Source organism: Dasypus novemcinctus, chromosome 12, assembly GCF_030445035.2.
Source record: "Dasypus novemcinctus isolate mDasNov1 chromosome 12, mDasNov1.1.hap2, whole genome shotgun sequence".
Classification (NCBI taxonomy): Eukaryota; Metazoa; Chordata; class Mammalia; order Cingulata; family Dasypodidae; genus Dasypus; species Dasypus novemcinctus.
In genome coordinates, this window is record NC_080684.1 from 45,380,576 (window position 1) to 45,407,262 (window position 26,687).

General features: G+C 38.4%; 1 protein-coding gene and 1 non-coding gene across 3 annotated transcripts in view; both read left to right on the forward strand.

Annotated features, from left to right (window-relative positions):
* SRGAP1 (SLIT-ROBO Rho GTPase activating protein 1) overlaps positions 1-26,687 on the forward strand; it is a 309,052-nt gene that overhangs the window by 148,123 nt on the left and 134,242 nt on the right. For both annotated transcript variants that reach the window (XM_004465049.5, XM_004465050.5), the window contains exons 2-3: positions 8,488-8,683; positions 13,165-13,327. In XM_004465049.5, the coding sequence (XP_004465106.1) occupies positions 8,488-8,683; positions 13,165-13,327 (359 nt within the window). The remainder of the gene's footprint in view (positions 1-8,487; positions 8,684-13,164; positions 13,328-26,687) is intronic.
* Positions 9,946-10,052, forward strand: LOC111765717 (U6 spliceosomal RNA). Its single transcript, XR_002797985.1, has one exon. It is a non-coding gene; the product is annotated as a U6 spliceosomal RNA (small nuclear RNA).

Here is a 26,687-nt window from a genome sequence, read left to right on the forward strand (position 1 = left end):
CCCCCCTTGTTGTTTTCTCCCACTGTCTGCTCTCTGTGTCCGTTTGCTGTGTGTTCTGTGTCTGCTTGTCTTCTCTTTAGGCAGCACTGGGAACTGATCTTGGGACCTTCCAGAGTGGGAGAGAGGTGCTCAATCTCTTACGCCTCCTCAGCTCCCTGGTCTGCTCTGTCTCTTATTGTCTTTCCTCTATGTCTCTTTTTGTTGCATCATCTGGCTGTGCCAACTTTCCATGCAAGCCAGCACTCCTGCACAGGCCAGCATGCCCCGCAGGTCAGCGCGCCATGTGGGCCAGCACTCCACATGGGCCAGCTCTCTGCTTGGCCAACTCACTGTACGGGCCAGCTTGCCTTCACCCGGATGCCCCAGGTATGGAGAACCTGGGACCTCCTATATGGTAGATAGGAGCCCAGTCACTTGAGCCACATCTGCTTCCCTGTTGGGAAGTTTTTGATTACTGATTCAATCTCTTTGCTAGTTATTGGTTTGTTGAGATCTTTTTTTCCTCTTAAGTCAAAGTAGGTGATTTTTGCATTTCCAAGAATCTGTCTATTTCCTCTAGGTTTTCTAATTTATTGGCCTACAGTTGTTCATAGTATCCACCTATAGTACTTTTTATTTCAGCAGGGTCAGTAGTAATGTCCTTCTTTTCATTTCTCATTTAGTTACTTGTATCCTCTCTCTTTTTAACTTTGTCAATCTAGCTAAAGCTTTGTCAATTTTATTCACCTTTCAAAGAACCAATTTTGGCTCTGTTTTTTTGTTTGTTTTATTTTTCATTTATCTCCACTCTAATCTTTGTTATCTCCTTCTTCTCCTTGTTTTATGTTTAGTTTATTCTTTTTTTTCTCTAGTTCTTCCAGGTATGGGGTTAAGTCTCTGATTTGAGGCCTTACTTCTCTTCTAATATAAGAATTTAGAGCTATGAATTTCCCTCTCAGCACTGCCTTTGCTGCATCCTGAAAGTTTTGGTATGTTGTATTTACATTGTCATTCACCTCAAGATATTTCCTAATTTCTCTTGTGATTTCTTCTTTAACATATTGGTTATTGAAGAGTATGCTGTTTAATTTCCACATACTTCTGAATATTTCCTTTCTCTCTGTGTTATTAATTTCTAATTTCATTCTGTTTGGGAAAATATACGTTGTATAATTTCAGTATTTTTTAATGTATTGAGACTTGTTTTGTTTTGTGACCCAATATATGGCCTATCCTGAAGAATGACCCATATACTCTCAAAAAGAATATGTATTCTGTTTTTGTTGGGTGTAGTGTTCTATATATGTAAATCTGATTAGATATTCTTCACTCAGAATCATTCAGTTTTTCCTAACTGGTGTTTCCCAAAGTTTCCTGGTGAAAAAAATCAGCTGGGACTTAATAAAAATACTCCATTCCAGGTCCTGTCGGATCAACAGCACTAAAATATCCAGGCAAGGGACCTGGACCTCCGTATTTCTACTACATGTCCCAGGTGGTCCTTATCATAAGTCAGTTTGGGAAATTATGGCCCATGAGGTTAAATCTTTACTCCTTAGCCTGATACATGGTGCCTTTCTAACACAGTCCATGATTAGACACCATACCCATCCAGGGTTCAGGCTTCAGCAGCAGAGAAGCACTTGTTACAAACTTGTCCTTTCCTCACTCATGCATATACCCGTTCTTCAGCTTAGCATGCCCTTTCTCTGTGTGTTTGCCAGTAAACTTCCAGTAAGTCAGCCTCATGATCACCCGCTTAGTGCTTGCCTCATAAGACTTCCTCCCCACACACTCCTACATTGAGACACTGAAGGTCGGTGGTTCTCAGTATGTCTTTGCACTGTCTCTCTTCTCACTGAGGAAGGGACTCATGAATTTCAGTCTGTTTTTCATAACTTCTAGTAAGGAAGGTGGCATGAGGAAATATTCAGTAAATATTTTTAAATGAAATCCTGCTGGTACTAGTAATAACATCTCCATCTGTTTCATAGTGGTCTACAGAATACAGTATGCTTTTCACTTATCTCATTTAATTCTCACTACAGTCTTATGAGGTGGGAATTATTATTCTACACAGATGAAGTTTTGAGGGCTTAAGTGACTTACCCCATGTCATGTGATTTGTAGTGGGCGACACTGTAACTCCAACTTAGGTTCCCCCAATGCCAAGCTGATTTCTGTGCAGAGTTTAAGAGCAACATAAGTCTTGGCTTCACATTTCTTATAAAGTAGACAAATGACCTTTGCTTACCTAGTCCATTCACTAAGATATCAAAGCTCACTTTTATGGATTTTTAAACTCCAAATTTCTAGCCTACAAAGCATATTTCATAAAAGTATGTATATACTTGGGTATTTAATCAGTAGGTACCAAGATGTATAAATATTCACATGAGCAATTAGCATGTCAGCAATTGATGGAACCAGGTATAGTCTCATTGGGTTGTTCTCATAAAAACATTCCAGTAGTTCTCACCTATCTTTAGGGGAAAATTCCTTATATACTTGGGGAGAGGGACTGATAAATCCTTACACTCTTTTGACATCATAGTAAGTATCTAATGAAATGAGAATGTGAAATATTTGAGATGGTTTGTGATGCGTTAGAAATTTTCTTGTATTATTTGTAGATGGTCATGAGTGTTACACCCAGTATATCAAGTTAATGCCCTAGTCCAGACCATTCAGTAAGATATTAGAGAAACAATCCAGTTTTGATTCACACTTTCCATGAAATTTGTGTCAGTCTGTGATCTCACAGAAATTTATTTTTAAAGTAGGACTTCCCATTATCATAGCAATAGAAGCAATGCCTCTGTTTCCTCTTTTTCTAGACAATTACATTTTTTTTTTTTTGGTAAATTTTATTCTGCATAACTTTATTAGCTTAGGCAAACCATTTCCATCCTGTGTAAGAAATTATTTGCAGTAGTTTGAAAGCACACTTTTTTTGTGCTTGTGCATTTTGTTGTTGTATAACTGATGTTGATTCATTCTGTGGTGATACACTGGTAAGAGAGAAATGAAATAATAGTTATTTAAAAAACAATATATTTTAGTCCCCATTCTAACAGACATTATGATTATTTAGTAGGTCCTGACCTGAGATTTGAGTGTTGACTGCTTAGAGCCTCCTTAAAGATTGCATTTTTTTTCTGTCTAAAGAGGTTACTCTGTTCTATGCAGTTATCTTGGAGTCATAATGATAAGACCTCCTAAATCTTTTCCATATCGTTTGAAAATGTAACAAATTAAGCTATACAGATGATGCCAGCCAGTAGGTAAATGTACTTTTCTGCCTTACAGATAAATTTAGGGCAAAATAAAAATATTGAAGCAGGAGACATCTTAATGCAGATATTTTAAAGTTGCCTGTATGTTGTCTAAATTGATAAACTACTAAAAAGTACTGTAATAGTCATCCAAAGGGGTGCTGATACAAAATACCAGAAATTGGTTGGTTTTTATAAAGGGTATTTATTTGGGGTAGGAGCTTACAGATACCAGGCCATAAAGCGTAAGTTACTTCCCTCACCAAAGTCTATTTTCACGTGTTGGAGCAAGATGGCTGCCAATGTCTGCAGGGGTTCAGGCTTCCTGGGTTCCTTTGGGCTCAGCTCCTCAGTTTTCTCCACAAGGTCAGCTGTAGATTATGAGGCTCTCTAGACTTTTCCTCTCTCCACAAGGTCAGCTGTAGGGTATCATGCAAATGGCTCTCTCTTTCTCCCTGGGGTTTCTGCTGTGTCTAAGGAGCCATCTCTATTCCTCTGTGTTCTTCTCCTGGCTCCACCTTAAAGCTTCAGCATCAAACGCCAACATCAAAACCCTCAAGTGTGCCCTTTGCCATGCCTATTATCCACCAAGGGGTAGGGACTCAATGCCCTAGTGACGTGGGCCAATCAAAGCCCTAATCATAACTTACTCATGCCCTGGTACAGACCAAAGTACAAACATAATCCAATATCTATTTTTGGAATTCATAACCATATCAAACTGCTATAAGTACTATGCATGGAAATGTGAAGAATTATTTTGTTATTATTGTTATCATCATCAGAAATGTCTCAACAACTGAAATTTAATGAAATTGTGATATACCTGTATACCTTTTTTATATTCACTGTATTGTGCTGTAATTAACATTCCATGCAATTCACCCATTTAAAGTATATAATCCAATGGTTTTTAGTATATTCACAGAGAGTTTTGTAACTATCACCAAAATCAATTTTAGAACATTTTCATCACCCCCAAAAGAAACCCTCTATTTTTTAACAGTCCCCCAGCTCTAGGCATCCACTAAACTACTTTCTGCTATAGATTTGTCTGTCCTGGACATTTCATATGAATGGAATTATACAGTGTGTTCTTTTGTAACTGGCTTCTTACACTTAGCCTAATGTGTTTAAGCCTCATCCATAACGTAGCAAATATTAGTACTTCTTTTATCCCTGTTATTGTTGAATAATATTTCACAGTATGGATGCACCACTTTTTGTTTATATGTTCATCAGTTGACGGACATGTGAATTGTTTCTATCTTTTGGTTATCATGAATAATGCTGCTCTGAGCATTCATGTACACATTTTTGCATAGATGTATGTTCTCATTCCTCTTGGGTATATACCTAGGAGAGGAATTATAGGGTCATATGGTAATTCTATGTTTAACCTTTTGAGAAACTGCCAAACTATTTTTCAATGTGGCTGTCCTGTTTTACATTCCCACCAGCAGTGTATGTGGAATCCAATCACTCTACATCCTCACCAATACTTATTATTAGCTGACTTTTCATTACAGCCATCCAAGTGGTATGAAGTAGTATCTTATTATGGTTTTGATTTGCATTTCCCTGGTAATAATGTTGAGCATCTTTTCATATGCTTATTTGCTACTTATGTATCTTCTTTGGAGAAATGTCTGTTCAAGCCTTTGGCTCAATTATAAAATGAGTTATTGTTTTTTTATTATTGAGTTGTAAGAGCTCTTTATATATTCTAGATATAAGTCCCTTATCAGCTATATGATTTTCAAATGTTTTCTTCTATTCTCTGAGTTGTCTTTTTACTTTCTTGATGGTTGCAGCTGTATATCTTGTAATCTATTCGTCCTTCAGTGTATTATGTCCTCCAAGAAGCTACCCCACTTTCTGGGTCAGTTCCCTCTCCTCTTACTATAGCTTCCTGGTGTGTTCTTCTATTACAGTACTGAACACAGTTTATTAGCATTATCCGTTTAGGATTTTGTCTTCCCTACCAAAGGGGCTGTGTCTTACAGTCTTTGTATCCCAATTTCTATGGTCCTGCCTAACACAAAGTAGGAGCTCAATAATTGTTTGTTCAACTAAAGTAAAATGAACCCAGAGTTTGGGGGTAGAAATGATGTAGGTCAATATTTACCTAAGAAAGTTAATAGAAAAGACTGTTAAGGCTGTCCTTAAAGAAACTGGAGGTGGAGATAAGCTGAAGTCCCTTCTACAAAATAAGGCTCAGTGTTTTCTAGAAATCACCCCTTGATTCTGTTTCACCAGTGCCAGCCCTACTGACTGAGTATCCATCATGACAGTCAGCAGCCCCATTGCAAGATTCACACAGTTGGGACTCAGTGCAGCTTTCATTTTACTCGTTTATTCATTTATTTAATAGTCCTTTAAATTTTTTGGTGTCCATATAAGATTAGCTCAAAGGCAATGAAGTTCTATTAATAAACCTCCCAACCTGTGGAGGAGGGCAGGTGATATCCTGTCTCACGCTGCCTTGTGGCTCTGGAGTGATGTAAAGAACTTAAATGTTTTCCCTTTCTAATGAAGACATTTATAACGGTAGTTCTTTTCTCTTGATTCTTTTCTGAGGATCTTTTTAAAAAATTTTCCTAAATTTCTCTCAGTTAAGGAGGTGATTGATTCTCCTCCACTCTTTAGAGCACATTTCATATAATGACAATGATGCTATCATTTTGTCCCTCCACATTTTCACTATTTTTGAAAATGCTGCAGAAGTCCTATTTTGATTGCAGAATTACAGATAATGTGAAGTGACAGTTATCCCCCTAAAATGAGGGTGAGACTTTAATTGTTTAAATACAATCCTTTTCAGAACTTCCTACTTCTTGATTTTAAAACCCTAATTGAAGCAAGCAAGAGAATATTTAAAATTGAGATCCAAGAAGAAAGCCATATAAGTTTTGTACACCTCTAGTAAGAGTAGTAAGGAAACATCCTGGTGCGCATGCTCTTGGCCACTATTCTTTTTTACTTATTTCTAAGGCAGCTTTTTTTTTTTAGAGATAAAACCAGTTGACAGCCTAAAATAATTGGTTTGTTTTCTCTAGCGCAGTAAGATGTACTAAAATTACTTTATCTTAAAAAACTTACTGGAATCCCTGAATGAGAAATACCCCCACCTTTGATTTTTTTTCTTCTTTATGAAACAAAAATAGCTCTGTATTTTTGGGGGAAAGAGTTTGGCAGACATGCTGATTATAATGCTGTATTGAAAAACACTTACTTTGATTGACTAAAAACCAGTTGCTGTTCATGGAAGTTAGACGCCTATAATAATGTGTTCGCTCTGGTGTTCTCCACACTTCTATGAGATTTAAAGGATCTCCCATCTAGAGCTGGAGAAACCAGGAGAGGATGTTGAGAAACCCTTCCCTATCATCCCCCACAAAACAGTGTTGCCTGAAGGGTGACCTTATTGAGATCACAGGCCTTGTTTCAGTTGTTATTATAACTTTTTTGCTGAACATAAGCCTGGCACCCTGTGGATGCTCAAGAAATGTTGGATGGATGGAAGGAAGGAAATGAGCAAATACTCAGACCGACAGACCTGCCTTAGAGCTCCCAGGTGTGCCGCTTACTAGCTGGGGTTCATAGATGAACTATTTAATCCCCTTAGATTTATTTATTTATTTATTTCTCTCCCCTCCCCCCCCCCCCGGTTGTCTGTTCTTTGTGTCTATTTGCTGCGTGTTCTTTGTCTGCTTCTGTTGTTGTTAGCGGCACAGGAATCTGTGTTTTCTTTTTGTTGCATCACCTTATGTCAGCTCTCCGTGTGTGCGGCACCATTCCTGGGCAGGCTGCACTTTCTTTCGCTCTGGGCGGCTCTCCTTACGGGGCGCACTCCTTGAGCGTGGGGCTCCCCTACGCGGGGGACACCCCTGCGTGGCACGGCACTCCTTGCGCGCATCAGCACTGGGCGTGGGCCAGCTCCACACGGGTCAAGGAGGCCGGGGATTTGAACCGCGGACCTCCCATGTGGTGGGTTTAATCTCCTTAAACCTCAGTTTCTTCTTTGTAAAATGGGGATACTACTACTACTTAACTCAGTAGGGTGTAGAATAGTAAGGAATGGGTTATTAGCTATCATTAATTTGGGCAGCTTTCCTAATCCCCGTTAAGAACTTGACTGCTGTACTGCTGAGGAACTCTATTAAACATGGTCATGTTTACGCATATCTGTCAGCTCAGTGCTTCTCAGTTGAAAAGTAATAATAGGAAGAAATTGAGAAGGTGGCTGTTGCTTTCTACTAACTCCACTGAAATTCATTTAGCCCCAACTATTAGGGAATATGCACTGACCTTGGGAAAGACAAAGTTTTCCACTAAATATTCTTGTCTTTGGAAGTTAGCTCTGGGTCTTAGAACAAAAACAAGTCGGTAGTTAATAGATACCGTATCACACTTTCCAAAGCACATTTTATTGTTACAATCATTTACAAATATTTTTGCATGACACATTTTTGCTTTTGTGCTTTTCTGAATCCTAACTGACTCACCTTCACTTTCCCAGCGTATTAAAAGTATCAAATGATTCTTTCAGGATTACGTGTGTCGATAAGGCTGTTAGTTTGAACAATGTGTAAAAAGTGAAGGCCAAGTGAAGAGGCCTTGATATTGTGAACAAAATAATAAAGTGGAATCTTGGGATTGTCCTAGTATGAATGGATTATTTGGAAATAGAGGTTATTTTAAGGCTCAGCATCATTATAAACCCTGAAGCTGTATTTTGCAAAATAGGAATTTATGCACCAAATAAAAATTACCAGATGTCAGTCTCTGTATATGCCAACAGGGAATTTGTGCAGTGGTTTAGAAGTCTGGAAGAAGTCATGTTTATTTCTTTGCCATTCAAACTCAAGAGGAATAGTTTAGGTAAAAAACTGTTTTAAAAGATTACAATGTACTCAGTTACTCAAAGATGTCACGTTACGAATTGCTATCTGAAAGACTTTAATTTTTCCCCTCATGATCCCATGCATGTTTGTGATAATACAAGCATAACCCATATTTCTATTCTAATTTATTACATTCTTACCTGAAACCTGTCTTATTCTTTCAAAGGTTCAAAAGATACCTTTCTAACAACCCAACCTGGACATGGCAGTCTTAATAAAAGTCCAATTCAGAGCTAAGTTTAATAGGGTTCATTATTATCTTGCACATACCAGCACACTGATTAATTTTTGTGAAATCACTTAAATGGATTCTCTTTTTTCCTTAGAAATTCGAGCTCAACTGGTGGAACAACAAAAATGCCTGGAGCAGCAAACAGAGATGCGAGTTCAGCTTCTTCAGGACCTGCAAGATTTTTTCCGAAAAAAAGCTGAAATTGAGACAGAATATTCTCGGAACCTAGAGAAGTTAGCAGAAAGGTTCATGGCAAAAACAAGAAGTACCAAGGATCATCAGCAGTACAAGTAAGAGAGATGACTCAAATTCACCTTACTAGATGATAGCCTATCTTTTCACCACCCTTATTGGTTTTATATTTTTCTATTTTTGTCTGATAAGCTATTGATTGACATATCCCCATAATGTAAGCAAACCTCTGCATTTATAATTTATGGGCAGCAATTTATTATATCTTAAATTAGTAGTATCCTCTTGCCATTTCTCTTTCCAATAAATATTCATTGATAACTTTAGATACAAGGAGAAAAGGAATTTGTATTTGTAAAATTCTTGATACAGAAATCTGGGGGTTGATATCTGCTATATGTAAATGTTTGAAAGGGCAAATTTAAAATAGCTACTTCTTCAAACAAAGACCTTACTTATTGTTTCTGTACTGATTCTTTATGAAAATAAAGGGTTGCTTAAGTTTAGTGCCCCTGTCCACTACCACGTTTGTGATTATTGCAATTGAGACTGATATAAAAAAATAAGGGGGGGGGGGGTTGATAAAACTCTCATGTATGAACATAATTAAAACTTTACATTAATTGTACTTCCTTCTGTAAAAAATGCATACAAGTTTTTTGATAATGAATGCTGTTTCTCTCTTATCTAGAGACAGAGACAGGCAAGTAAGTGGGTAACTCCAGGGGTAAGTGGAGGATGCCATGGATAGACTGGAAATCCATTCTGAGGTGGGAAGGGAAGATCAAGGAAAGGTCTTGGAAATTTGATATTTAAATGAAGACTAGAAGGACTCCATTGGCCAGTTAAGATGAGCAAAGCAGAGCATGTCAGGCAAGGGGAACATCATGGGTAAAGGATGGGAAGAGAAGGGATGTCAGAACGGAAGGCCCAGTGGGAGTGGTTAGTGAGGTGGTTGGCTCTGTAACTACAGGGTAAATTGGTTCAGATCACAGAGGACTATATATCTTACTGGCAGTTTAGACTTTATCCTGAGGTGGTGGGAAAACTTTAGAGGGTTTTAAGTAGAGGGGTTGCCTGATCAGAACTACATTTTAAAGTGATGGCTAAGACCACAGATAGGCTTGCTAACTGGAGGAAAGTATAGCAGAGGGAGGCAGACCACAGAGGAGGTTCTTGCAAGAATCCAGGTAAGGGTGATGGCATGAACTAGCAATACCAGAAGTGGAGAGAAATGGACCCACTTTTGAGATATTAAAAAGGCAGTATATTCTCATCTTTGGGAACGCAGCAAGCTAGGTAACCTGAAAAACACTTTTACCACAAAACTAGAAACACTGGTGAAAAATAACAGGCATCCGTACTTGCTTCAGCAGCACATAAACTAAATTGGAACTATTACAGATAAGATTAGCATGGCCCCTGTGCAAGGATGACATGCAAATTCTTGAGGCATTCTCTATTTTTTATGCATGATTGTTTTGTGAACCCACAACTTCTCTAATAAAGAAAAAATAACAGACATCATTTTAAATATATAACTGAAATCACGGGAAAGTAAGGGAAAAGCTACCTGAAAAACTCAAGTGATAACTATATCTACTCTTTAGTCCCGTGTGAGGACAGGAGATAAGGCCCGTATAGGATAGAGTTGGAACTGAGGGTTTGCACACACCCACCCCCATTGCAGAGAGTCAGGACCAGAGGAGCTGCCAGCAGAGTGAAAAGGTAAACCAGAAAACCTCTATCCACCTGTGGGGAGACAACCAGGGAGGCCCTTCTGCTCACCCAGGACTCCAGATGGGAAGAAACTGTGAGGAAGTGCATCCTTGCCTTCACCAGTGGCTTTGCAGCTCCATTTACCCATCTTCGGCCTAGGATACTATATAAAAAGGAGGGTGGGAACTATCTCTGGTGTGCTTTTGTGGAAGCAAATACAGAATTGTTTAGAGGAACCCATTACCAACTTGGAATACTTTTTCTCTTTTTTTGATAACTTTCACCTCTAGTGTTGATCTAGCATAGAAATAAATATGTTAGTGATGATTCTCAGATTGAACATATGAATGTATGTCAAATCTACTTAATAGAGACTGGGGCTAGAAAGATGAGACTGGAGACAGTACAGTATTCACATTTATACTAACTGCTGTCCTTTGCTTAAAGTGATCACAAATAAGAAGGAAAAATATTTATTCCATAAATATTTTTGAGTTCCTTTTTATGTGTTCTGTGTGCAATAGTCAGTTATGAACTGAAAACATGGAAGGGTCCGTGCACATTAGTTTCGCCCCTTGATGGGTCACATGCCACTTTTTGCTTCTCCTGGTTTGTTTTCTTCAAAAAGTAAGCAGCTTGGAATTTTCTTTGACTTAGTAAGTTTAGTATGGAATATGGTACTGAAAATAAGATGGATAGTAAGCCTATGGAAAGGACACAGCAGGATTAGGAAAACCTCAAACAGCCTTTTTAACTAAAGGGTCAGGCAGATCTGAGTTTGAAAACTGACTCCACTGTGTAACTTTGGTCAAGTTACTTAACCTCCCTGAGCCTATTTTCCTAACTTGTAAAATGAGATTTTTATGAGAAACATGAAAAAATCTTTGATATGATAGATAGGTGGCAGAGGTATCCACTCAATATTCTTTCTCCATTTTACCAAACACGTCTTCTGTCATTAGCACTGTAACATTCCAGTCATGTAAGTGCTCTGACACAGTTTTGGAACACTCATTATTTGAAGATGAAGAGTCTTTGGCATAAAGGTGGTACTGTGTAGTGGAGGACCAGGACTTGGATCTGCCTCCCTGGGCTCAAATGCTGTCTCTGACACTCGGTTTGGTCTTTAAATAATCACTGCGTCTTGCTGACCTTCAGTCCTCTCATTGAAGGATAGAAAAAAAGTTTCTGCCTTAAATGGTAGTTGTGAAGATTAAGTAGACATAATGTCTGTAACTAACTTGGTTAGATGAAGTAAGCTATAGATAACTTTATAGCTTATATACCCAAGCATTATTGTAAGCATTTAAAAATATATATTAACTCAAATAATTCTCATAATAATCCTGGGAATTAGGTTCTCTTATTTTACCCACTCTTACAAATGAAGTAACTGAGGCACAGAAAGGTTAAAATGATTTGCTCAAGATCACGTCGTTAGTAAATGGTAGTCTTGGGATTTGAATGTAGTTTCATTCCAGACTCCATGCTCTTAACATCTCTACTACTTCTCACAGTAGATTCTTAGCAAATGAGAGCTACTAACATTCTAATTGATATTATTATTATTAGGTCAATAATAAACCTAATAAGGTAAAACTTTCCTCTACTGACAGTAGAAAGGTCCCAGATGACCTGCAACAGAAACACTGCCCCTTGCCTGAGGGCTTTAAGAAAAATGGGGTGCTCCCTCGATGGGGAGTGTGATTGTTAGTGTGCCAGTGGGGAGAATGAAGAGAACTCTTTTTAGTGCATGTGCTCGGACCCTAGAACAGGGCTTTCTTCTTCCATGCCCAATCCTGCTTCCTGCTTCCATCCTTGACTTCCTTTTCTAGAGAGAGTTTTGACTTGACGCAGCGTTAAATCCTGAGTTGGGGAGAGTTAATGGCAGAAAGACCTGGCTTAATTGTTTCTTTCCTAACTTAATTAATATTCAGGAGTCATAAATGACCATGAATAATAGGAGAGTAAAGTGTCTCATTAAATGGAGCTTGTGTTCCTGAGTTAGGATAAACATTCTGCACTGTTTCGTCATTTTATAGTTTTTAAAGTAAAAACAAAACAAAAATCTTTGTTCTTTGATTTTTATTTAAAGTAGTAACATCTCGGTTCCACTGGTTTTTTTTGGAGTTTCTTTAAGATTTTTTAAAAGTCTCCTTCTGTGGTTCATATTTACTTTTAACTTTATTATCTAAAATAAAACAAGAAGTATTTACAAATCTGTCAGGAGTTGGATGGATTTAAACAGGACATGTGACAAGTCATAAGCCAGCAAACTTCTTGGTTTTATTCATGAAACTTGAGACAATGCTATAAAGTTCTGATTCCCAGGAATACTTTTGGGGAGGCTGGAGGTTATATATCAGGGAATTAATAAATAACCCAAAAATTTTTGGCCCTTGGACAGCATTGCTAACCAAATTTATTTTCCAACAGCAGACTGAACATTCAAAGCAGACTTTGTGCACAGTGGCAATCACAGTGTATCCATGAGACATTAGTCAGTAGGTTTTGTGGTGAACAAATTGCTTTCTTCAATGAGGTATTTAAAGCCGAGGACCTGCCTATGCACAGTGTAAGTTAAGGACCCATAGCCCTTGTCAGGAGAGTGGGTGTTGACTGGTGTTCTTGGTCCAAATGTTTCCTTCCAAGCCTGGGGATGTGCTGGCTCGGTGCCACCCACAGCCGGGAAGGCTGTTCCACTGGCCACTGTGTGTCCTTCCTTGTATGAGAAACACCGAGAGTTGGAAAGAACAGCAACAAAATCTGTCTGTTGTGGCTCCTTTGCCTTGGTTACTTCACTCAGCCTATTGAGGCAGCTTTGAAATTGGTGGTCATTCTGTCTGTCTTCATTTCTCAGGAAAGATCAGAATCTCTTGTCTCCAGTGAACTGCTGGTATTTACTCCTGAACCAAGTGAGACGAGAAAGCAAAGACCATGCAACCTTGAGTGACATCTATCTGAACAATGTGATTATGCGGTTCATGCAGATAAGTGAGGATTCCACCAGGATGTTTAAAAAGGTAAACTTCATAATCCTGCCAGATTGTGCTTCCTTTTCATTGCTTTGTTTATAACCAGCACGGAGAATAGTGCCTGGTGTTGATTAAGTATTCAGTTAAAAGTGGAAACCCCAATTAATATTTTAAAGACAAAATAAAATATTTTGGGCAGGCATACAAGTAGAGTTTGTAAATCACTAAATCTGTGGCCTGTCAGCTGAACCATGTGAGCAAAATTTTGAAAAGAAGTTGTACCTGTGAATTGCACTTTCATCCCTAGGAACCAGCTGCCCGCAGTTACAAAAAAAATCAAACCAGAGAGGGAAGCCTCACATTCTGTGTTTGAGGCTCACACATGGTCAGAGACTTGTGAAAAACAAGATAACCACATGTGCTGCTCTCTCAGGAAAATGTTATCTCTATTCGTAATTCCCACCAGACCAGCAGAAGATGCTGTAAGAGGGCCCCATGAAAAAAAATTCCACAGGACACATAAAATTCACCAAAGAGCTTCCTCATACCCAGAGCCATTAAAAAATAGGAACTTGACTTTTAAGACTCTTATCGTTCCTAGTCTTTGCTAGCTCTCGGCAATTTTTTTTGTTGTTTGGACATTTTTGTTGAGAACAATAACAAAATTGGACCATTTCCTGTGTAGAGAATGCAGCTACTTACTCAGTAAGACTGGTTTTCAGTTTTTATGATTGTAGGGCAAGGGTTTTTTCCCCTCAGCTTTGTACTACTAGTGTTAGGTGCTTATACCAATATCTACACTTCTGTTCAGTAAGTCATTATTAGTCCCAGAAAGTGGGGAGTAGGGGAAACACCCTGTGGATTAATGGCATATTTATGTTTCCAAGGGGCCCCGTAAAACAAAGATGTAGTGTTAAGCAGGCCAGCTGGAAAACTTCTTAGTTACATTTGATGTATCCACATTAGATTTGATTTCTGACCTAGAAATGGAATTTAGCAAACTCTAAGTTATCTTTTATTCTATTAAATAGAGAAAAATGTTTCAAACAAAGGAGAAATTCTAAAAATTGAAATTAAGGATCATGTTAATTAAGAAGTGATTCAGTGGAGAAATAACCTATGTATCTTAAATGGTAGGGATTTTTAAAAAATAGTTTAGACTAAGCAATAAAAGTGACATGGTTTTCTTGTGTGTTATCCCTTATATCTGAGGCCTCAAACAGTTCAGCAGGTTCAACATCTCTTATGAGCAAAATAGTCCTGTGCTCAAGAAGGGCCACAGTTTATCCAAATTTAGAGGACACCATATGGTGCTTTCGATTTTTAGAGGGACTAGCATCCACTCAGTCAGGACTTCTCAGACCAGCACCACAATTGAATTCATCTATTTATCCATTCAAGCAAACATCTTTCAAATGCCTGGCTGGGAAGGCAGAGGTAAAAGACTTGCCCCAGGCTGCAAGGAACTCATCCCCACTGTGCTACCAACTGTGGAAGTTTGAAAGCTGGAGTAACCCTGCCTTGGGGTTAGGAAATTCTTCAGAGAAGAGAGAACACTTATACTGCAACTTGTAACATAAAAGGAATTTATTAAGCAGACAAGGACAGTGAGCTATTCCAGGAAAAGAGGACAGCTTGTGCAAAGACAAAAGGGTGTCGGGAAGCACGGGGTGTTCAGGGGAAGCAGAGAGTTTGATGTGACTAGAACAAGGGTCTCACAGGAGGGAGTGAGGGGATGGGAGGCAAGAAAGCACGGCCATATAAGAAGGGACTTCATATGTCTTACTAAGATGTAAGCATTTGTATTTTGTGAATCTTAGTCAAGATCAAAACTTAGCCAAGAGTTGACTGGACTTGGATTTGAATCCAAGCACTTCCTCTTACTTACCGTGTGATCTTGGAAGATGGTTCAACTTCTCTTCATCTGCTTCCCTTTATCCATAAAATAAAAGAGTTGTATTAATTCTGCTTGTCTTAGGTTGGGTTCCCAGGAAAACAGACCTGGAAGCAGAGCTGTACTTACAGAGACTTATTGGGGAATGTCCACCACTTTCTCTAAGGGAATGACAGAGGCAAGGATTGGGCAGAGGGAGAAACTGATCCTACAGGAGCTCTGGAGCCAGGATGGCTCTTTGGAGTTGTCTTACATCCAGGGAAAGAGGTCTAGCCTTTGTATTCCAGTTATTGGATTTGGGGAGGGAGTAAGTAATGTTGGGGTTGAGCAGCTCCATTTGGTGAAGGGTAATTCCCAAGGGTAATTCCTGAGAGCAATTCCCAGAGAGGAATTCAGCTGTGAGTTTCAAAAGCCAGCAGCCAATATTCCCAGTAGTTGGGGGATTAAGTTCCTGGATCTCTTGAAGGGGACTCTGGGGAGTAAGTACACAGTACACACATACACACACACACACACCTGGTTGTTTGCTAACTAGCAGTTTTCTTGTTATTCAGATTTTCTGAGGCTCACAGAATTATACTCCTTGCAAACTGCCTATTTACATAGGGCTCCTGGTTATTTTGGCTTTTAGAGGGTAAAATCCTCCCAACTTCTTGAGTAGTCTTCTCATTCCTAGCCATTGCTGACCACCTGGAAAATTAAGTCATTACAATTACAGGGATTGTATACCAATTTCTAGTAGGTGGAAAAAGAAAGAACAAGAGGGGTAGAAATCTAAAGGGAAAGGCTGGAGTTTATTGAAGAATCAGAACAGCCCGTTAGACACATTTGCTATCTGAAAGAATGGGAATCCAGAATCCATTTCTACCAAGTACAAAGAACTTCTCTTCCCTCATATTAGAAAGCAAGACTGGTCTCTTCTGTGTTGTTGTTTTTTTTTTGTCACCAACCTCCCTCTTCTCCAGTTCTTCTTCCTCTGTCATGGCTGCAGAGGCTATTTTCTATCAGAAATGAAAGAAATCATCAGAGTTATTCTGAAATAACCTTTAGAAACTGTCCATGGAGTCATTAGTGAACATAATGCATGTCCTTTTTGGGAAAGAATTTTGAGACACTTTCTCACTTTTCAAAAATACCCCACATCTCTTCTCTCTAAGACAAACTCAGCATATAAATGCATTATCTTCCCCCCAGCATGGGACATGACTCCTGGGGATGAACCTCCCTGGTACTAAGGGAGTATTACCAAGCACCAACTAGCAATGCAACTGGAGAAAGATCTTGACCAAAAGGGGGGAAAGGTAAAGACAAATGAGTTTATATGGCTAAGGAACTTCAAAGTGAGCTGGAAGGTCATTCCAGAAGTTACACTTATGCACATTTCAGCAGGATCTCATTGACTGCCAAAGTAAATACTACCTCAAATAGCAGGGCTCTTGAGGTATCTGGAGACATCCAGACACTATAATAAGGGCAGATAGCTCAGGAGTTTGGTACCTTGCCCATGGGTCCTACTTTGGAATTTATGCTCCCCAGTGTGACACAGTTTGACTCAGTTTTGATTTCCCTACACATGGCTTTTCTGACCCTTCTATTTGAACCTATAATTATTTCTGGAGTTGATAGGTGTATGTCCAAGAGACTTAAATCTTTGGGTTGTCCTGGTACCAGCTGGGCCCTGAATCTCAATGGAGTTGCAACACCTACTCTCCAGTTCATTGGACTCACACAGTACAACTAACAAGGAGATGATGATGAACAACAGCCAGCCCAAGGAAATGAGAGAGTCTACAATGGCAGGCAAGAGAGTCCCATCCATCTGCCCTATGGGGTCAAAGCCCCCTTTCAATTAGAGGTGGAGTAGGCATCACTATCTCAGAATCCTCAAGATTGGGGAATGAACTATGGACTTGGTATTCTACTGTAGACTTATTGTGATTCTAGCAATATAAGAAAGTATATCATTGATGTGGAGGCAGTGGCCATTGGAGGTTCTGAGGACAGGGAAAGGGAAAAACAGGTGTAATATGAAGGCATTTTGGGACTTAGGAATTGACGTGAATGACACTGCAATGACAGATACAGGCCTTTATATATCTTGCCATAATCTACAAAATTGTGCAGGAGAGAGTGTAAACTACAATGTAAAACTATAATCCATGCTTAGTGGCAGTGCTCCAAAATGTGTTCTCAATTGTAATGAATGTACCATACTAATGAGGGATGTTGTTAATATGGGAAAATGTGGGAGGTTTTGGGAGTGGGGCAGATGGGATACCCTCTATTTTTTATGTAACATTATGTAATCTAAGTATCTTTTTAAAGAAAATATATATATACCCCACAACTGTATGGGGATCCAGATAGATGCTAGGTACTTGATAGTCTTGCCTCTTTCACACCTGTATCTTACTCAGTTTAGTCAGTGACAGAAGATCCTCATACTCAAACTGTTCTGTCTTTTAATGCATTTGGAGAAGATAACTCTAGGAATGCTTTTGCATTCAAATGGATGTAACAATGAAAAAGCCACTTTTAGGAATGTTTAATCCCATATATAGATATAGGGAATAGCTTTGAGGCTTTACTTTTTGTTTTTTTGGTTTTTTTTGGTTGTTATTGTTGTTGAGGTACCAGGGCCAGAAATTGAATCCAGGACCTTGTTCAATCACTGAGCCACATCAGCATCCCTGAGTTGATTTTTTCATTTGTTTTGCTTGTTGTTTGTTTGGTTTTGTTTAGGAGGAATGGGGAACTGACCCAGGACCTCCCATGTGGAAAGCAGGTGCTTAATCTCTTGAGCCATATCTTCTCTGAATTACTTTAAATTTAAATCATATCAGAACCAGTTATAAAAATATCTGGTTGCCTAAACTTGACAGAAAGTTTTCCATTTGGATAACCAATTATCCAAACATTGTTTATTTTATTTTCAATGTAGGCCTTTGACACTCTAAATGAAGCTTATTGGTTAGATTTATGTAGTGATTCAACTCTTAGGCTCTGAAATCAGACATTTTGGATATGAATCACTTTTAATGGCTATGTGAACTTGGTCTAAACCCGTTAAGCCTCAGTTCTTACATCTATAAAATGGGCATAGTAATCAATTTCATATACTTGTTTGGAGAATTTGTGAGTCACACACTGAGCTCTCCAGGACTTCAGAAGTTCTAAGTAACTTTTAGCTACTGTTTTAGTTTCCTAGGCTGCTCAAGCAAAAAACATGAAATGAGTTGGGTTAAACAATGGGACTCTATTTGCTCATGGTTTTGAGGTTAGGAAAAATCCAAATGAAGGCATCATCAGACTATGTTTTCTCCCTGAAGAGTGTATTTTTCTGGGGCTGGCTGTCAGCAATCCTTCACTCTTAGCTTGTCACAAGGCAAGGCACATGGCAGCCTCTTCTGGCCTGTCCATTCTCTTCTGGGTTCCATTGAATTTCAACTTCTTGCTTCCTGTCGATTTCTCTCCCTGTGTCAGAATTTCATTTTGCTTCTAAATGCCTTGAGTAATAAGATTAAGAATCATCCTGATTTAGGTGGGCCACACCTTAACTGAAGTAACCTCATCAAAAAGTCCTACTTACAATGGGTTTATACCCACAAGAATGGATTAGATATAAGAACATGTTTTTCTGAGGTACATATAGCTTCAAACCACCACAGCTACTATCATTACAATTATTTATATTATAAATACTTATTCCATACACCTGCAATAATCATGTAATGTGAGATTACATGAGGCATTATACTAAATGCATCTTCATTCTAAAGAGATTATACAGCACAACTATGTGGCAGTCACGATCAAATCACATTTTATTTGTATTATGTATTTATTATGAAGTTCCAAATCATATTTGTAAGTGGACTCAGAAATGCCCTCACACATCAGTGCTTACAGTCAAATTAAAATTTTGTCCTCAATTTCAACAATTAATTGGAAACCAGGAAACAATCAAGTGAATGCCTGTGTTGGTCAACACCCCATGCCTCTTGGGCCTACCACAGCCATTTCACATGGAGAGTCTCACTCACCTTTGAGCCTTCAATGGTTTATTTCATTCATTAAGCAAGAAGAGTCTTCATTTCCAGACTTTCATTAGGTATGGACAATGCAAGAATGGATGGGAGAGCATCTGCATTTACCTGTTTACATTGTGCTTTACCATTTTAGGAAAGGGTCAGAGCTTAGGAATTACTCGTTCCTATGGTTTTGTTCCGTTATCAGCTCTCACTTCTTTCTCAAAGAACAAGGGGTGATGTTTCCCTGTTCACAAGCCCTGCCTCCCAAAGTCATGAGATTTTCCTGCCTTCTTTCCATTACTCATGCTGAAAGAAAGTGTTCTTCATCTGGTTTGGTGCTACAGCCAGAAAATGTGCAGTTCATATGCTGCACATAAAAATGTAATTAATGTCAGCAGTCACAGTTGCAGGAAAGGTTACAGCCAACTTGCAGTGACCACTTTGGTTATTTCAGTGCCTTATCATAAAATCTTGTTTACCAATTTTAAGAATGTTAATAGAAGTATGTAGTTTAGAATGAGTACCGTAAAATGGTGACATTTGAATATGTTAAATTATCTTTTCAGGTTTTGAATTACCTTGAGGGCTGTCATTTCCCAAGGGATTGTTTCCAAATTATTAATGTTTTTATCATTTCTTTGTTTATATAAACATATACACAAGTATAATTTTTTTGTTCACCATTAATAATAGCATCTTTAAGCTACCACTTATGAGTTTTAATAGTGCACCCATTTCATGCATTAACCCAATGAGTAGGTATTAAAATCCATATTTCAGGGAAGAGGAAATAAAATGGTAGGAGATAAAAGTTGCAGATCCAGGCTTGTTGGTATATAGTCTTGCTTTGCTCATGTCTTAGATGGTTCATAGACTCTTCGTGGACTCTTGGAGTTTTTTTTCATGGTAACTGGAGATGTCACTGAAAGCACAGGTCACAAACCTCTGAAAATTGGGACATCATTGTCCTTGGTCCCATTCATCCCTCATGAATATCCTAAAGAAGAAAATCCTGAAGAATGATATTCCTGGGATAAGGCAGCAAAAGGTCTGCCAATCATTTTGAGTTATAGGCAGGAACTCAAAGCGGCAATGACTGGCCCTGAACTACTGAGAATTATCCTCATTTGGCATAAATGCCATAAGAATCACAGAAGTTAAATTGACCTACTTTCATACTTACTGCTTGTACATTTTAATCAGAAAAGAAGAAGAGAATACTAGTAAGATTTGAAACTTTGTAGTCATTTTTAAATTTTGATCAAAGTAAATCATATTCATTTAAATACCCCAATGAGAAAGAAAAAAAAGACATTTCCTGGGAAAAGAGATGTATTTTTAATAGACTATTTAAAATAAGTTAATATTTCAAACTGACTCTTTAGTGTAAGTTAATAAAAAGTGCAATTATACTAAAGCTCTCTAAGGTTCTGACCTTATTTTGAGGAAAAGATACATAATTTTTTAAAATCTGAAAACTATCAATTGACATATACTCTAAGAGACTATTTCTTTTTTTAATATGAAAGTATACATTTTAGAAATTTAGAAAATACTAAAAATATAAAATGGAAATATTATCCATATTAACACTATCTACTATTAATAACTTGGGCTCCATCTTTTCAGTGTTTATACATATAAACATATATGTAAATATACAAGCATAGACAAAATTAAGATTTCATTGCATATAGCTTGCTTACCTTTTTCACATAAAATATTAGCATTTCCCATGTCTCAAAATAACTTTTCAAAATAGGATAATATTGCCTGCATATTGCTTCACCATTTGCATGGCAATATTTCCTTGCAGTTGGACATTTAAATCTTTCAAACATCTCTGATATTTTTTCTTATGCTAAATTCCTAGAAGTAGAATTGTTAGGTCAAAGGATGGCATTAGAATTTCATGCCTTGGGTAAAATTCTTACCTTTTGCCTTTCTGGACTAATGTTGGTCATGATTGTGATTTAGCAATGAGTAATTCATTCCCTGAAAAATAAATTGACTATTTTCTTAGCAGAGAGCTGCCATGTACAATTTAGTGTGCTGATGTAACCATAGTAAATAATATAAGAAGACTAACTTTTTCAGAGCATTTCAGGGCAGTGTAGCAGAAAATTTAAATTGTGTACCAGTGGCCTTGAAGGCACTTTAATTATTGATGGGGACCTGGATAAATAAGTAAGAATAATTCAAGCTAAAATTCTAGTTGATTCTCTTGAGTTGGCTGCCTCATTTTTCTATAAATAAATCAAGTTGCCTTTCTTACATTGATGTAATTTTCTGAAATATTTTAGAAGATATTTGTAATTTGTATTAATAAACTGCTTATCAAGATAGCTGGCACATATTAAGTGCTCAATGAATATTAATTGTTGGTGCTGCTGTTTTTGGATTTACGTTGTTGCTTTTATTATTTAGTAAGTAAAGGACATGTGGGATTGGCCTGGCTATAAATTTACCATCAGTTCAGCTTTATGAAAGACCTTTAAAGAAAACCAGTGCCCCCCAAAAGGAAGAAGAAATAAAAAGATTAATATAGGTTCCATCCTACCTTTCTTATTTAATGCAGCTATAATCCTGGAAAGAATGCTTGGAGCATAAATAGTAGCAGGCAGATTGGAGAAGACCAGAGTTCAAAATACCATTGAACCAGCAGTAAATTTCTCATTTTTCTCCAGTATCCACCAGGCTGGGCTCAGGACAACTTGAGGTCCAGAGATGGGCATTGGACATAAATGTAGAGAGCCCTGGGATAAGCCTTCTATTTGTGGTTCAAAGAGCCTCAAAGGGAGAGTAAAGAAAATATTCCATTTTTCCTTTTTTCCCTTATCTCAAATTTTGTCATGCCCCAGTCCCCAGACAATCTCCTGATGGCAGCAGTCACAACGGCAACAACAGAAGGAACCCAAGACACCTAGAATGCTGAGGGAGGGATTTCTTCCCCTCCATAGAAGGATCTGTGTCCCCAAGAAGGTGGATAAACACCCATTGTTTTATTTCTCTCCCTCATCCTGCTGTTGCTTGACCCCAGATACAAGCAAAGTCATGAAAAGTAGGTGGCAGAGTGGAGTAACTAAAGCCCCAGATTTCTGGTTACTGGACTGACATTGGGAGCCCCAAGAAACCAAAAAGCACTAGGGAGGTTGCAGAGACAGAGGAGATTGGGAAAGCAAACCCATAAAGCCTTTTATGAACTCCTGGGCTCACCCCCAATCAGCTTGGGGGTGAGGATCACATGCATACATCTGATCCTAAACAGTATACCTACCTAAAACTTCGAAAATGGAACTAAGAGATAGACTACCAATCTTGTTTGAGACTTATTACTGGATGGTACATATGCAGGACAAATCTAAATTGTGCTGCAAACGTGTTGAAAGCAGAAATGATATTGAAACCACTACTCATTGAAGGCAGATCAGAATTTGCACCCTGAATCCAACCAAGTTGATTTCCTACTAAACAAAAAATACCAACATTCTCCATCTGGTTTAAGCAAGACCCAGAGACGCATAACCTAACATTCCAAATATACAGAGTACATCCAAAATTACTTAACATACAAAGAACCAGGGGAAGCAGATGTGGCTCAAGCAATTGGGCTCCCATCTACTATATAGGAGGTCCAGGGTTCGATACTCAGGGCCTCCTGGTGAAGATAGGCTGGCCCGTGTGGTGAGCTGGCCCACATGGAGTGCTGCCCTGCACAGGAGGGCTGGCCCATGTGGAGAGCTGGCGCAGAAAGATAACACAACAAAAAGAGACACAAAGGAGAGATAATAAGAGAACACAGCAGAGCAGGGAGCTGAGGTGGCTCAAGAGAATGATCACCTTTCTCCCACTCCAGAAGGCCCCAGGATTGGTTCCTGGAGTCACCTAACGAGAATACAAGCAGACACAGTGGAACACACAGAGAGCAGACAATGGAGGGAGGGGGAAGAAATAAATGAATAAACAAATAAATAAATCTTTCTTTAAAAAAAAATAACCAGGAAGATCTCAATTTACATTGGAAAAGACAACCAACAAACATCAATACTGAAATGACACAGATGTTTAAATCTCTTTCCGATAGTCCCAGGTACCCTCTAATCTACTTTCTGCCTCATTGCTTATTCTGGATATATAATATAAGTGGTTTCATATAATATTTGTCCTTTTGTGACTGGCTTATTTCATTAACATATACTTTTAATTTTTTTTCTTCCCCTTCTGCTCCTCTGCCCTGCTGTTTCTGCTGTCTGTGTCCATTCACTGTGTCATCTTCTGTATCCATTTCTCTTTTTGTCTTCTCTTCTCATCTTTCTCCCCTAGGATTCACTGGGATTCAATCCTGGGGACCTCTGATATGGAGACAGGTTCCCTGTCAATTGTGCCAACTCAGTTCTTGGTCTATACTGTGCTTCGCCTTGACTCTCCCCTTTGTCTCTCTTTTGTTGTGTCATCATATTGCTGCGTGACTCACTTGCATGGGCACTGGCTCACTGCATGGCACTCAGCTTGCTGCACAGGCAATCTGTTCACCATGTGAGCACTGGCTCGCCACATGGGCGCACTTTCTCTTCTTCTTTTTCACTAGGAGGCCCCAGGGATCAAACCTAGTTCCTCCATTATGGTAGGTGGAGGCCCTATCACTTGAACCACATCTGCTCTAAAATATACTTTTAAAACAATCATTATAAAAATGTTCCAGGAAGTGGGGAAGCAGATATAGCTCAAGTGATTGGGTTCCTGTCTACCATATGGAAGGCCCTGGGTTTGATTCCCAGGGGTTCCTGGTGAAGGCAAGCGCACCATGGATAGCTGACAGCCTGTGCCGCAGAGAGCTGACAGCCCGCACACAGAGAGCTGACAGCCTGCACACAGAGAGCTGACAGCCTGCACCGCAGAGAGCTGGTGTGCAAGATGATGCAACAAAGGGAGATGGAAAGGAGAGACAGAGGCATAGTAGACCAGGGGGCTGAGATGGCTTCAGCAACTGAATGCCTCTCTCCCATGTCAGAGATCCCAGGATCAGTTCCTGGTTCTTCCTAAAGAGAAAATGAGAAGACAAGCATACACAGAAGAACACACAGCAAATGGACACAGAGAGCAGAAAGCAGAGAGCAAGCGCAAGTGACAAGGGGGAGCAATAAAAAAAAAAATTCCAGGAAGTAAGGGCAAGCACTCTTGAATCAAAAATAGTTAAGTCTCAGCAAAGAAATAGAAGACACAAAGAAGAGCCAAATAGAAATTTAGAGCTGAAAAATAAGTATGTGAAATAAGAAAATATACTAAATACGCTCAATAGCAGAATGAAGCTATCAGAAGAAAGAATCAGTAAACTTGAAGATAGATTAATAGAAATGATTCAATATAAACAACACAGATAAAATGTTTGAAAAAAGTGAACATAACCTCAAGGACTTGTGGAATAATACCAAAAGGTCTCATGTCAGGAGAGTCCCTGAATAAAAAGGCAATGCTTATGGTATAGAAAATTTTTGAAAAAAATAATTGCAAGAAATCTTCCCAAATGTGGTGATTAATATAAATCTGCACATTCAAGAAGCTTAGTTAAACCCAACTTAGATAAACCCAAAGATTCCCCCAACCAGACGTATCATAATCACAGAAGACTAAAGACAGAACAATCTTGAAAGTAGTCAGAGAAAAATGATGCATTACTTATGATACAACAGTTCAAATTAGTGCATATTTCTCTACCCACTACATGCCAATGGCACTTCACTGATTAGAACAGCCCAAAATATCATCAGATATTGACAGTTTTCCCATGGAGGGCAAAATTGCCCCTCCCCCAAGTTGAGAACCATTGACCCAAATTAATTGAGTCCTCCTAAATAAACTTTTTTTAATGAAATGTTCCAGGGTTTTTAAATTTTGATAAAATATATGTAACATAAAATTGACCATTTTAACCATTTTCAATGTACAATTCAGTTGCATTAATTACATTCAGAGTGTTGTGCAACCATCATCACTGTCTGTTTCCAAAACTTTCTCATCATCCCGTAGCCTGGTTTGTTTTTAAATCATAGGCTTTACAATAACAAATGTGGGGTTTGTCAGAAGGAACCAAATCCCTCATTTCCCATGAAAAACTGATTAATACTTGGGTTATTCAGGTTTGGTTATTTGTAAAAGACAACATTTAATAAAGACGATTTCAAAGAGCCATACACACTGAATCCTTACCCATTCTCACCCAGGAAGGAAGTTGCTGCCTTAAGAAAGAAGTTAGTGAGGAGAGAACATTTGTACCATATGTTGAGGTGTCTGCATTGAGATCAACAAATTCTGAAACAACCTAAGAAATGTATTCTGGTTGCTTTCCAAGGTTTCTTACTCGTTGAAGACTATGTTCAATTCCACATGGTAGGCTTCTAAAAAGACTTCCAGCAGCTGCAAGAAATGCCATATTGAGAAGATTGCACATATAACAAATATTTGAATTAAGAAATACTTGTGACATATTGGATGATAGCAAGCAAAAAATATGCAGTTGCAGAAAAGATACTGAATATGGCTGTGAGATTGATTTCAGTACCTTTTAAATTTCAATGAAAGGAAGGAAATATGTTTTTATTATTAGAGAAAGAGTTAAATATAAACAGGCAGAAATTTTACCATCTAAACATTTGTCAGATTAACCCCAAAACCTATAAAAATAGATAATTTTGACACTGGATATATGACTATTTACATTGAATAAATCCAGTAACATTCAGTAATTGATAATAAATAAATATGTGTACCATTTTTACTTTTTAAAGTAAACTTGTGAAACTTAAGTAGTCTCCAGTGAGCACATAGAGCCATAATTGACTGATGTTCTGGCTTGAATAAAAATGTCCACAGAAATTTCATCTCTCTACCTCTAAAGACAGTGATATCAGGGATCTACCAAAATAGCTATCTTTTGTTACTTGGCAGGGTCTAGTGATTCCCCTGAGCAGTCATGACAAATCCACTGTAACTTCTACATTCTTTTCATTTTCAAAAAGTGTTTCTAAAACAGATTAGAAATTCTCTTTTGTTTTTCATTCAGCAAACTTCTATTGAGTACTATTATGTGACAGACACATGGTAGGTACTGAAAGTGAGTAAGACACAAATCCTCAATTGGTACCACCAAGCAACTTAAATCAACTAAGGGAAACAGATGGCAAGCTAAAAATTCCGTTATAAATTGATAGCTGCTTTTACATGGATAGGACTAAGGACCATAAGAGCACAGAGGGTTAAGTAAGGCATTCTGATGGAGAAAGCCTTCAAAAAGGGAGTGGCATTTTGTCAAGGTCTGATGAAAGTTTGCAGAATTGGGGCAAGTACATTCCTCAGTACAGAGAGAACAGCAAGGGCAAGGGCCTGGAGTTCTGATCTAGGAAATGATGCCAGAAGAAGATGATGATAGGTGGGGCTTCTTGGTCACCCCACCTCCCCACTTCTTAGCAGTAGTGAACTGTAAAGA